General features: G+C 25.3%; 1 protein-coding gene across 1 annotated transcript in view; it reads left to right on the forward strand.

Moving 5' to 3' along the window:
- Window positions 1-14,241, forward strand: part of LOC100204834 (CCR4-NOT transcription complex subunit 10) — a 40,844-nt gene that overhangs the window by 9,343 nt on the left and 17,260 nt on the right. Inside the window, exons 4-8 of the mRNA XM_065819984.1 lie at window positions 1,700-1,761; window positions 10,324-10,452; window positions 10,879-10,959; window positions 12,254-12,509; window positions 13,766-13,968. Of these exons, the coding sequence (XP_065676056.1) occupies window positions 1,700-1,761; window positions 10,324-10,452; window positions 10,879-10,959; window positions 12,254-12,509; window positions 13,766-13,968 (731 nt within the window). The remainder of the gene's footprint in view (window positions 1-1,699; window positions 1,762-10,323; window positions 10,453-10,878; window positions 10,960-12,253; window positions 12,510-13,765; window positions 13,969-14,241) is intronic.

Here is a 14,241-nt window from a genome sequence, read left to right on the forward strand (position 1 = left end):
ATGGCTGAAAAAAACAGGGCTCAAACATTAAATAACAAATTGGAAGTCAAAAGAACATTTTCTTTAATGTTTTGATGATAATTTCAAAATATTTGTTGACGAAAGAGCACTGTATATCTGTATACATACATACATACATACATACATACATACATACATACATACATACATACATACATAAATACATACATACATACATACATACATACATACATACATACATACATACATACATACATACATATACTCATATATGTATGTATATAAATATATATATATATATATATATATATATATATATATATATATATATATATATATATATATACATATATATATATATAGACACATACACACACACACACACACACACACACACACACACACACACACACACACACACGCACGCAGAAAAACTGGCTAAAGCATTTAATAAGTGATTTTATTTTAAGTATCAATATTTAAACATGCTTATATCTAAGTATCAATGAAATACCTAAAAAAAGATGTTTTAATGATAATGTAATGTTGCTTTAACAAACACAAAAGTATTACCAGAGATAAATAATATAAAAAAATTGGAAAAAATTGGCATAATTATTATATTGTATCAAGTGATTTTCTTGTAACAAATAATTTCCTAAGTTAGTCGTAGCAACTTTTGTAGCAAGAAAACTTTTGTAGCTTTGATTCTCTGAGGCTTACTATCAACAAACCTTGTTAATAACAATGGTTCTAAGCTATTCCATGCCTCATTATCCCAATGGAAACAAACTTCATCATTACACTTTTTTTTTAATTTATCTTAGAGTATTGACATAGGTTTTTAATTGGATTTAAGTCGGGTGATTGACTAGGCCACCAGTCCAAGGTTAGCATGTTTTTTTCAACATATTTTAAAGTTTACTTAAGGTCATTATCTTGTTGAAATAGGTAGTTGCCATCTGGAAATAATTCTGTGAAACTTGGCTTCGCATGAAGAACAAAGATCCAATGGTTCTGGTATTGATCCATAATGCTTTTAATCTTGTGAATTCTACAGATAGCATGTGTCTAAAAGCATCCCCATATGTTTATCTTCTTTTGATACTCAACAAAGATATAAGCTAAATTCAGGTTAATAAACTCAGGATGATACTTTTCATTACTACGCCTCCAAACACATAATCTTTGAGTGCACCTAAAGCCAAAAGGAGATTCATCTGACCAAACAACTTTCTTTCTGATCCAGATCAACAGGCTGTTTCCTTATAATTCTTCAGAAAATCAGTAAAAGCTGATTTTCTGTCTTTGTGTATTCATCTATTGTGTATTTTATCTTGTACTTCTTCAGAAAGTCACTAATGATGCTTTTTCCACTTCCAATCTTTCTTGCAGTATCACTATGAGTCATTCTAAATGATCTTAATTGACATAAATTCAGGACCATTTTTATTTATGTATTGTATTTTTATTTATCTAATCTAAAAAGTAATAAATTAGCATATTGCATCATTAATGAAATTAATATCAGGTTATATATATATATAATGAGTAAGGATTAGGTTAACTCTGTCTATATGCAGTTTATATTTCTATTTGTATTGAAAAATAATAAAATTCTTTTTATTACTGTATGTATATATAATAATATGTTATTGGTTTTGTTATGTAGCAGATTATATGTTATGCTATATATTATATTATTTATTTTTTGCAGATGATTTGTTAGCTGTTAAAGTCTGTATTCTCCTTATTGAGTTATATTTGCAAACGAATCAGGTAGGGAATTGTTCTTGCAGTTTTAATTATAAATATTTCTGGTTTCAGCAGTATGCATTTTTTAGCACTTTTTCTATAAATTATAATTTTTCAATAAAAAAAATAATAATAAAGTTAAATAAATAAAATTAGCAATAAATACAGTTAAAAACAAAATAATTGAAATTTAACTTTAAATGAAATATAATATGGTTAAAAATTTAACTTTAAATGAAATTAAATATAAAAATAAAAATTGAAAATAAAATTTAAAAAATAAAATTATAATTGAAATTAGCTTGAGTAATTAGAAATTTAATAAAAGTGTAAGAAATGAATAAAAGTTTTTTTTTTTAATTTTTTCTAAATGATAACTTTCTCTAAATGATAACTTGAACACCTGCATAAAAGCAACAGACAAAAATCTCGTTTTAAATTGAAAAACAAATTTGCTTATTTCGATTTGCCAAAACATATGTTTGCTTGGGTTACCTAAAAAAGTGTATTGCAGTTAATATTCTATCATATCTTAGACAGATTGAAAAGTAGCTAATGAAAGTCAAATTATTCTGGTAAATGAAACCAAGAATAAAGGAAAAGAGATGTTCTACTGTGCATCTTGGAGGAGTTGTTATTTACTAGTAATATTATTAATAATACTAATATTTAAAAAATGGTCAGCACAAAACATAAATAAAATGAGGTTTAGAAAGGTTTCACTAAATCTTTTTTTCCCTTAAGTTGGCAACTTCAAGCTAGTAATTAACCAGGGCTGGGGCCGGGACTGGGTTTGATAAAATATATCTGGGGTCACAACTACTTTAGGTGTAAAGATGTAGTAGTTAGTGTAAAAATCTTTTTATATAATTTAAAAAAATTTTTAGACCACGTTTTATTTTATGGAATATAAATGTTTCCAACAGTCTTGGATAATTTTTTATATTGAATTTGTATATCTTGCATAACTTTTATATTGGATTTTTGAAAATCTGGAATAAATTCTATTTAATAAGTATTCCCAATAATTGTGGCATGCAAATGAGATAAATACCTGCATCTCTTTATTTTCCTATTTTATACTGAGGAGTTAAACCATAGTTTAATTAAAAAGCATTTTCATTTTTTGAATGCATTTTTTTTCAATGTTTTTATCAATATCATGTGTAAATTTTTGATCTTTTATGTGTCTAATAATTTTTTCTAGATTTATAATGCCTGCATGTTTGGCTGTCTAGCTTGCTGTTTGAGTACTTTGCATTATTTTAAACTTTTTTTAGACAGATCTAGATAGCTATTTTTTTAAGTTTACTTTTGAAATCCATTATATGTAACTCTTTTAACTCTGTGTTATATGTAACTCTTTAACTCTGGTGTTTCTGAAATGAATAAGAGATTCTAGATGAGTTCTTTAAATCTAAAAATTAAATTCATATTCTAACCACTTTCTTTAAATTTTATACTAAGGGCATCAAACATCTTTTATTTTTTTTGTTTTTACATTAGATAGAAAATGTTTATAATTTTCATCATAATTTTCAAATTTTGCTTCTTTTTTTTTGAACATTTTCATTTTTTTCATTTTTCAAAAGTTTTAAACATTATTTTATGTTGATAGCTAGTCTTTAAAAATTTAAAAATTGTTTTATGTTGATAGCTACTGTTTAAACATTTAAACATTTTATGTTGATAGCTAGCGTTTAAACATTTAAACATTTTATGTTGATAGCTACTGTTTAAACATTTAAACATTTTATGTTGATAGCTACTGTTTAAACATTTTATGTTGATAGCTAGTGTTTAAACATTTAAACATTTTAAATGTTGATAGCTAGTGTTTAAAATTACATTAAATATATATTTTTATCATAGTATTACACAGTTCAAAAAATGACTGAATTAAGAAAAAAAAGATTCTAGATAAAGACATTAAAACTGAAAAAAGTTGTTCTTGGGTGGTTCCAATCACCATTACTATGGAAAAAGTTATTCTTGGGTGGTTTCGAGCAACATTACTAATGGAAACAAATTTCCCTACTTCGATTTTTATGTTTTTTGTTGTAATGGTTTCGTTTAGTGTTTTTGTTGTAGTGGTTTCGTTTAGTGTTTTTTTTTTTGTAATGGTTTCGTTTAGTGTTTTTGTTGTAGTGGTTTTGTTTGGTGTTTTTGTTGTATTGGTTTCGTTTAGTGTTTTTGTTGTAGTGGTTTTGTTTAGTATTTTTGTTGTAGTGGTTTCATTTAGTTTTCTGGTCACTATTGTCATATTTTATTCAATAGTTCAACCCTGTTTTTTCAACTGGTTAGCAAAATTTGAACTAGGTATTTATGACAGCGTAAAGTTTTTTGTAAACTTTGTAAGGTTTTATTAGGCCAGGTGAATAAACAAAAGCAATTGCTTTTACTCAGCGATTTTGCTCAGATTTTTAAAGATTTTAAAACGTAAAGCTGAGCAATTACTCCAAAAATGCTGAGTAAAAGCAATTGCTTTTTTTTATTCACCCGACCTGTTGTTTTTCCAACTTTATATATAGTTTATCTTTTCATTTATTTGTCCAATAAGTACCAATTTAAGTGACTCGTTAAGTTTATAATAATTTTTTATTTAACAGCAATTAATACATGGTGGTGTACTTGAGTAATTTGTGGTTTTCTATTAGAATGTAGCAATTTTTATTATTTGATGTTGTCATTTATTTTTTTCTATTGATTGTTGTTGTTTTTTGTTAAAATTTTCATTTATATTTTATTCTATATATTTATCTTATTTTATTTATTGGTTTATATGTATATATATATATATATATATATATATATATATATATATATATATATATATATATATATATATATATATATATACATACACATACACATACTTAATCCATTTATTTAACCATAAAAAGTATGAAAATTTACAATAATATTTATGAACTCACATAAATAAGGTTAGGTGTCACTCATATAGTTAAAAACTAGTCAATGGAGTGACACCTAAAAAAAAACAAAAAACAACAACAAAAAAACAAATAAAACACAGAAAGAATTATAAATAAGAAAAGAAAAAAAAAAAAATAAAAAAAGAAAGGAAAATAAAGCACTAATAAATAAAGATGATATTAATAATTGCAATAATAATATAATAAAAATAATAATATTAATAATAATGTGAATAAAAAAAAACAAATAGTAACTATATCATGATAAATTTACTAAAAATTATAACTAATGGTAAAAATAATTATAGTAAAGTTTATAACTACGATAGAAATTAATAAAATAAACATAACAATTGCAAAAATTTGGACAATAACCATAAAAACTATTACTACAATTAAATCACTATCACTATCATTATAAATAATATTATTAAGATTTAAAAAACAAAGATAAATTAATGATAATAGTAATATTAGTAGATTTAAAAAAGGCAGTATAAAATAAAAGTAATAATAGTTTTACAAATACAGTAATATAAAAAAGCAATAATAATAAAAGGTAAAATTAATATTCATTAAATATATACTCAAATATAAATTTCTTAATTTGGTTTCGATTGAGATGAAGAATGTTAGTAATAAAAGGGTATTTAGTTAAAATCTTTTTTTTTTATAAATGGTATTATTTGGTTCCAGTGAGAAATACATTGATTTTTAATAGAGAGCTTGCCTTATTTGATAGTGCTGAAAAAGGAAGTGTGCAAGTTAAAATTTTCAGTATTTCGAGTGTAATATTTGTGTGTGTCACTTGTTTTAATAAAAAAATTATTGAACGAATTTGATAGCTTATTTTGAAGAAAATCAATCACAAAGAGACAATTATAAAGCTTTACAAGATCTTGACATTTTAGAATTTTTAATTCAGAAAACCTATTTTCGGTATTAGGTTGTAAGGGAGAAAATGTCATAATTCTTAAGGAAGCGTGTTGTAAACTGTTTATACGATGTAAGAGAAAACTACCTTTTTGACCCCAAACAGTGCAACAATAACTTAGATGTGAGAAGAACAAGGAATAGTAAATTGATATTAAAACATGTTGGGGAACATAGTGTCATATAAATGACAGCATACTATTGGCACGTGAGAGTTTTTTATTTAATTGAATTAGTTGATAATACCATGATAGGTTTTTATCAAGAAATATCCCGAGGTATTTTATATATTTAGATGGGAAAAGTCTTTTACCATTAATTCTAATTTTCTTATTATTACTATCAATCTGTTTTTTTGGAGGGTGAAAAATAATAAATTCAGTTTTATTGATATTTAGGAAAAGACGGTTACTATTTAACCAATGACACAAATGATGGAGATCTGAATTAACTTTTTTACAAAGCTGCGCAAGTGATTTATATATGCATAGAAGATTATTGTCGTCTGCTTAATGATGAACAATCGAAATATTTATAGAGTGAGGCAGATCGTTAATATATATTAAAAAAAGTAAAGGTCCTAGAACAGAACCCTGTGGTACACCATACTTAATAACTTTACATGTCGATTGAAATCCATTAATCGAGACAAACTGAGTGCGATTGTTAATATAGGATGAAAACCAATCATTAGCGATACCCCGTGTACCATAGTGATACAATTTTTCAGTTAAAATCTTATGGTCAACAATCAAATGATTTTTGGAGATCAATAAAGATGCCACAGGCAAAAGAACCACTATCAATCGCACCATGAATCATTTCAGTAATGCTAATAAGTGCATGGGAAGTAGAGTGTTTTAAACGAAATCCAAACTGGCGGCCGTAGAGTCACTTAGAATTATCAAGAAAGTGGTAGATACGAGAATACATTAATTTTTCAAGAATTTTGCTGATATTTGATAATAATGATATTGGTCTATAGTTATTGCAGTCAAGTTTTGAGTCCTTATGGATTGGTTTAACAGATGCAGTTTTTAAAATATTAGGGAATATACCAGTAGTGAATGAGAGATTAAATAGTTTTGCAAGCACTGAGGAAATATCATTAGCAAGAAGTTTTAGAATAAAGGTTGGAATGCTGTTTGGACCAGAAGCCTTGCCATCATTTAGAGAAAGAATAACTGATATTATTTCATTTTTTTCAGTAGGTTTAATGAAAAGAGAGTCAGGGTTTGATGTTTTTAAATATTTATGGAAGTCAGTATGAGATGAATGAATATTTTTTTGCAGTTCTTCAGGGATTGAAATAAAAAAGGAGTTAAAAATTTCCGAGATTTTAACTGGATCATTGATAATGGTGTTGTTTGAAGATATACAAGATGTATATGAGATATCATTCGAACATATATTTAAAAGAGTTCTAATACCCTTCCACGTTGCTCTCAAACTATTGCTATTGGTAGTAAAGTAGTGAGAAAAGTGGTTTTTTTTGCTTCTTCGAATAAGTGTTACAAGTAGATTTCTATAGGTTTTGTAAGTTTTTTCAAGAATTAGTTTGTCATGAAGATTTTTTGTTTTAAGGTACTTCTTAAATATATTGTTTCGTTTTTTTATCGAGGTTAAAATTGCTGAAGTAATCCATGGTTTAAGGCATCGAGTTAAGTCACGTTTACTTAGTTTTTTTAACGGTGCGTGTTTGTCTAGAAGAGAGTTAAAGGTAGTGAAGAAATCTTCATATGATTTATTTGTATTACTATTGGAAACTTTGATTACTTTATCCCAGTTGGTTTCCAAGTAATCATTCCTGAATTCTTCACTATTTAATTTTTTGACGTTTCGAAGAATAATTTTGCTTTTTCGAGAATTAATAATTCTTTTTTTAAAAGATGAATAAATTAGAAACTGTGGCAAATGATCCGATATTCTAATAGTTAAATTGCCGGAAAAAATATATTTAGAAGTTGAATTAGAAAATATATTATCAATTAAAGCACTTGAGTGATTGGTAATTCTTGTTGGTAAAGATATAAAAGGAAGAAAGTTATTTGAAGCAATAGTGTTCAAATACTCCGAGATTGAATTATCTGAGCTTGCTTTTATAAGATCGATATTAAAATATCCCATTATAAAGATAGTTTTATTTTTTTCGACAGCAAGCTTTTCAAATAGAATAGATAGATATGAAACAATAAATTCATTAATACTCATGTTAGGATGGCGATAAACACAGCCTACTATGATATTAGACTTTTTAGGGAAAATGATTTCAACAAAAACAGGCTCTAAGAATTGGGGTTTATACATAAGTAAATCATTTCTAGATTTATAAACTAGTTTATTAGAAATGTAAAGTAGAGCACCTCCAAATGAAGTTTTTGTTGGAGTATGTTCATAAACATATCCACTAAGATTAATTGGAGTTGTTGGGAGTAAATCAGATTTCAGCTTAGTTTCTGTAATTCCGATTATACTAAATTCATAATTTATTAGAGATAAAAGTGAGGTTAATTCGTCAAAGTGTTTAACTAATGAAGCAATATTTAAATGAAATAGAGAAAAACAATTAATATTGATGTTTGAAGAGTTAAATTTTTCAATATCAATGTATTTACAATTGATTGGATTCTCAACTATGTTCGTATCATCATTGTCGTTGTTATTTAGCTGATAAGTAAAGTAATTATTAAGTTGGTTAAAAGTATCAGATTCTCGGGAGCAAGGAAAGAGGGAAAGGTCATTTCGCAGATCATTGAAATGTAGTATATTGTCAATTGAAGTTTGAAGACGAAGTTCATTATCCGATATAGAACTAAAAGGAAAAATACTGTTGCAACATGTAATACAGAGCCAATAATTCATGGAAGAGTTTTTTAATAAACTAAAATCATTATTATTTAAAAAACTACATTTCTTGTGGATTGAACTTAGGCAGTGATTGCATTGAAGTGAATGATGATTAGCACGAATAATTTTATCACAAATTTTGCAGAGTTTAGACATAATAAGTAGAAATTTGTTTAGAAATAAAGATGTTGATATTAGTAAGATTATTACAACAGAAACAATATAACATTAGTAGTAACTATACGATAATATTACAATGATGAAGTTTATGATAAAAATATTAACAATATAATAATAATAACGGATAATAATAACAATGATCACAAAAATAGCAATAATAATAAAAATAGTGAAAGTAATAACAAAAGTTATAGTAGTAATGTATGATAAAAATATAAATACTATAAATATGACTAACGCTTAATAATAAAATATACAATTATATAGCTAATAATAATGTAATCAATAATATAATATAATAGATATGTAAAAAAGAAAATAAATTGAATGAGTTAAAAAAAAGAAAAAAAAAAAGTTATTACAACTTATAACAAATATAACTGTAAATTTTTAAACTTCTTTGATTATTATTCATCTAACTTGACTCGCTGATGGATGGCAAATAATTAAAAGTTCTTTTTCTAAATTCGAATTTCGTTGTTGTTTTTTCTTTTTTCTTTTTTATCTGTAAACAGGTATAATCCACTGCATTCAATATAAACACTTTATTTAACTGGTTACTTATTAATTGAATAATTTATAACTTAAGTAATTTTTTAAACAAACTATTAACTTTTTGACTTTTATGTATAATTTGCAAATGCTTTTATCTTCTTGATAAGTTTTATCCTTTTTATACAAATAATTTCTTTCTTTTTTTCTTTTCTTTTTTTTTTTTCTTCTTCCTATCAACCGTTAGATAGACACATCCGCCATTTGCGAACACCTTGCAGATTCATATACATATACATATATATGTTAATTTGAATTTTTTTATATTATTTGGTATTGAATTCACATCTTTCACTGACCATATTTCATAAAAAATATTAGTGCTTTACAAATTTGGATGAAATTAGGATTTTGGCTGATTGTACTGTAGTATGAAGGCGTAAATTGTGGGGTAAGGAATAAATGGCGTTGGTATTTATTTGATAGGATAAACTAGGTATTGGTGTTGAGCCTCTCCAAAACACTGTTAATAATAAAAATGATTCTGAGGTGATGTTTATTACCACCACTACATAAATTATGATTACACAAAAGCAATGTTTTTTCATTATATTATACCTCCTATCATTTTATGTTTGTTTATTTTAAATATTGGTTTATTTATATTTAGGACACAAAAATGATGTTTTCTTTTTATAAAACATTTACTTGTTTACTTTTTATTAGTCCTTAGAGACACTTTAGTTATGATAATTTGAGACTTTAGCACTTTAGTTATGATAATTTGAGAGAAAAAAGTGTGTTTTGAATTTTAGAAGTCTTTTATATTCATTCTTTATTCATTCATTGTTTGTCTATTTATTTCAATCAGGGAAGAAATGCTAACATAATTTTTTTTAAATATATTCTAGTTATAAATATAATTTTTTTCTTAAAATCAGATAAATTAGCTAAAAAATATTTTTTTGATTTTTTGGGGGGGTTTTGTAAAGATTGGCTAAAGAGCTAACTCAATATAACTGCTTAATGAGGAAGAAAAAATCAATAATATTTATAAATAAGTTTATTATTTTTGTCTATGCGTGTTTGTACATGTCTTAACATTTACACATTGTTACACAATTGCTCCAGTCAAATGGCAAAGCCTGACGCAATAGCATTAGTTCAGATTTTAACCTGGCTTTTTACTTTTATGTAGTACGACCAAGCCTTTGGAATGATAAAATTTGTGGAATCAGCTTTGTTGATTTCAAAGCAAAATGGTGAAATAAGCAAAGTAGTTGCAAGTAAAGAAATGATTGATTTCTTTAAACCAAAGATTCATATGGTAAATATTATTTTAGAGTCAATTTCAAAAGTTTATATTAGTTTTATACATTGAAGTTTATATTTAAGTTATATATATGCTCACATATTAGTTAATATTATGTGGTTTATATGTTTATTACATTTGTTATATATATATAAGTTATATAATGCTCATTAACTTAATATGTTTTTTTTAATGTCAACAAATTTGTTCTGCTCAAAAGTATAACAATAACATCAAATATACTTAAGAAACTTTTCTAATTTATTTAAAAGTCACATATTTTTTTGTTTGTTTAAAACTTGTATCAAGTATTTATCTAAATAATAATTCAGTCTGGATTTAAAATCAAATTCACTAAAATGATTGAATGAGTTATTTTTTATACTGAGTTTAAGTGTTTTGGTATCTTTTAAATTTTGATTTTTAAATTTTTGTTCATAGTTCAAAGTTCGATTTTTGATGAGGCAACCATATAATCAGTGCAAGAAAGAATTGAAGCTTGCTATGAACAGCAGCCAAAATGTAAGTTTTTTTCCCCATTGCGATTTTCTTACTCTTCTTAGGCTAATAGTACTGGACTACTAATGGCTTCTTCTGTTCTTACTGAGCTATGTTTGATTTTTTTTTTAAACTTAAAAACTCTGTTTTCTCTTTTTTTTTTTTTTTTCCTGATATCTTAAAATAAAGAAATATAGAGTGTAACTAAGTCAAAGTGGAACAAAAATAGAGTGGAACAAATTTCAAAGTTTTGCTAATTTTTAATATCATTTAATGATTTTAACTGATTATGAACATTTATTTTTTTAATTCTTGTTCTAAAGATAAAAATATAAATATTAATTATTAATAAAAAAGTAAAATGTAAATGTTTTAGCTTGAATAAATGTTTTATTTGTTGTTTTTTTTAAAAAAAAAAAGGTTTTTGTCTGATTGACAGAATATTTATACAATCAAGAGCTGCTGCTTTTGATATAAATGTTCTGCATATATTGATGCTCACTTGTTCTTTTAATATCAAATTAGGTGTGTAATGACTGTAACTGCGGTAGTGGTGTAGTGGTAGAGTGCGTGCCTCATAAGCAAGAAGTTCCAAGTTCAATCCCCATCACATCCTTGGTAGTACCATGCTTAACTTGTTTCTCTCCACAACAGCCTTGTTCGTCAAGGTTTGTGTTTCCGAGTAATAGAGTTGAGAGAGGGCTGTAACCACAACTACAGCAGCCTACTCAACTGTAGTGGTCTTCATGGCCTTGGGGAGGTGAATTGAAAAAAAAACAAAAAACTGCTGGTTCCTAAAACAATTTTTCTCATAAAAATGTTGTTGTTGACTTGCTTTGCTGTTTACCTGGTTATTTTATAAAATACAAAACTCAAACTGTCAACATTTTGTTTTCGAATGGTCTTTGTAAGCAGTTTTTTGCTATTTTTATCCTAATGATACCATCTATAACATTTATAACATTACAAGGGGATTTCCCATCTCATCTCAAAGGTATTGATAATTGACTGGTATAAACTTGATTGTGTTTATTAACACCTAACATCCTAAACTTGTTTGTGTTTTATCAACACCTAACACCTTAAACTTGTTTGTCTTTTTTTAGCACATAACACCCTAAACTTTTTTTTATTAACATCCAACACCCTAAACTTGTTTTGTTAACACCTAAACTATATTTATTTTCTTTATATTAAATTCTTTATATTTCTTTTTGATGAACCTTTTTCTGATCAATGATTATATAAAAATGATATTTATTATTTTTAAAACAACATTAAAAGTTTATAGATTAAGTTAATAATTAATTTTTTATAGTCTGCTGAAGCCTTATTTTTAAAAAGTAACCTGGAATGTTTACATGGAAACTACCAAAAATCAATAAAGCTTTTAAACAGCGCTCCAAAATCTTCCTCTATAACAGAAGGTGGTCATGCCTTACCAGTTATGTATTATAACAATATGTCTTTTGTACATTTTTGTATGGGAAAGTATAATCTTGCTGTTTTGTATGCAATGAAAAGCTTGGAAGAAAATATTGCAATCATGAAAGTTCTGCCACCTATGGAAAAATGTAAGTTGATCTTTATTAAGTATTCTCAATTTCCTACTCAACACTCTTAACTTCTCTGTCACTAACAAAGTATATTCAAAGCTTAAAAGAGAGCTTAGAAAGGCAAAAGATTTTATCTTTTGTTAATGTTAAAAAGATCATTTTATGAATTTTCTACCTATTAATTGACTATTAATTTATTTAAACAAAACATTTTTTGTTTATATTTTGATTAAAGATTTTTGATTAAAGGATAAAAAGGAATTTTTTTCCCTTGTTTTACTAATTTTTATGCTGAGTTATTATTTTGATAAATTGAAAAAAAAAAAAATTAAAGCCTAACTCTACACATTTGTAGAGTAACATCATTTATAAAACACAACAATGAAATAATTCAAACAAACAAAAAGCTCAAATAGTCCCTAAAATCATAACATACATGCAACATGTGGTTGCAATCTACAAACTATAAGTTTTTAAGACAAAAAAATCTAAAGGTTATCAATTAATAACATTAGAAGATATAACATTGTAACATTTTTCACCTACCTTGAATAGGATGTTAATTAATTTTAAGAAACAAATTATTAAATGCGCTCACTGTCATTTTAGATATATATGAATTTTTATTTTTATTTTTTTTAGCTCGCAAAGCAGCGTTTCTTACATTTTTTCTAGTTACAAAAAAATGAAATCCTAATAATAAATATCTAATTACAAAAATATTGAATGATCCTCTCCCAGGCTTTGTAGAAACTATAAAAACATCTCTATTGTTTAAACAAAACATTGAAAATATATATATTTCTTGGGAAAAAAAATCAATTAATTAGCTAATTAGTTGTTTTACCTACTTGAAAATACCTTGTGAATTTTAAGAGTGTTTTTAGTTTTAAAAAAGCCTAGAAACTACTTAAAATAAAGTAAGATGAAACCTTTAATTGTAATAATTATATAAGTTATACTAAGAAAAGTTATTACTTATATTAATATAACTGTGCAATACTTTTTTCTGTTACTTTTACACTGTGCAAATAAAAATCATAAAATATAAAATGTAAATCTAGATTATAATAACTTTGTATTGTAGAGCATTTAAAGAAAAATTAATAAATAAAAAAGTATTAAAACAAACGTAGAAAGATTTGAAAAAAAAGTTGTATAATCTGAATTATTTGGGCATGTGAAAAAACTTCATTTAGTCTCCATCGACTTTCTACAACTTAATATTTAAATTCAATCATAGTCTAATGATTTTTAGTGTGAATTTTATTTAGTTAGCAATTATTCTGGTAGATCCTTGCAGACACTTTCTATTAATCAGCGAGCAAATATTATGTATAACATGGGTGTATCCTTATTATTTGCAAACAAGCCTGAACAAGCATTTGAATGCTTGATGGAATCTCAAAGTGAATACCAGTGTAATCCAAGGTATTGGCTTCGGTTAGCTGAGGCTTGCATAGGTGTTTTCTTAAAAGTAAGCAAAAATTTTTAATGTTATTTTTATTTGTATATTTTAAATTTTCTTTTGATATTTCAGTGAGGTATCTAACAGTTATTTTGGTACATTAAAAACAAAAGATTTCTTTTAAGCAAAGTTTATATATATATAAATATATATATATATATATAAATATATATATATATATATATATATATATATATATATATATATATATATATATATATATATATATATATGTATATATATATATATATATATATATATATATATATATATATATATATA

This window comes from Hydra vulgaris, chromosome 15 (assembly GCF_038396675.1).
Source record: "Hydra vulgaris chromosome 15, alternate assembly HydraT2T_AEP".
Taxonomy (NCBI): Eukaryota; Metazoa; Cnidaria; class Hydrozoa; order Anthoathecata; family Hydridae; genus Hydra; species Hydra vulgaris.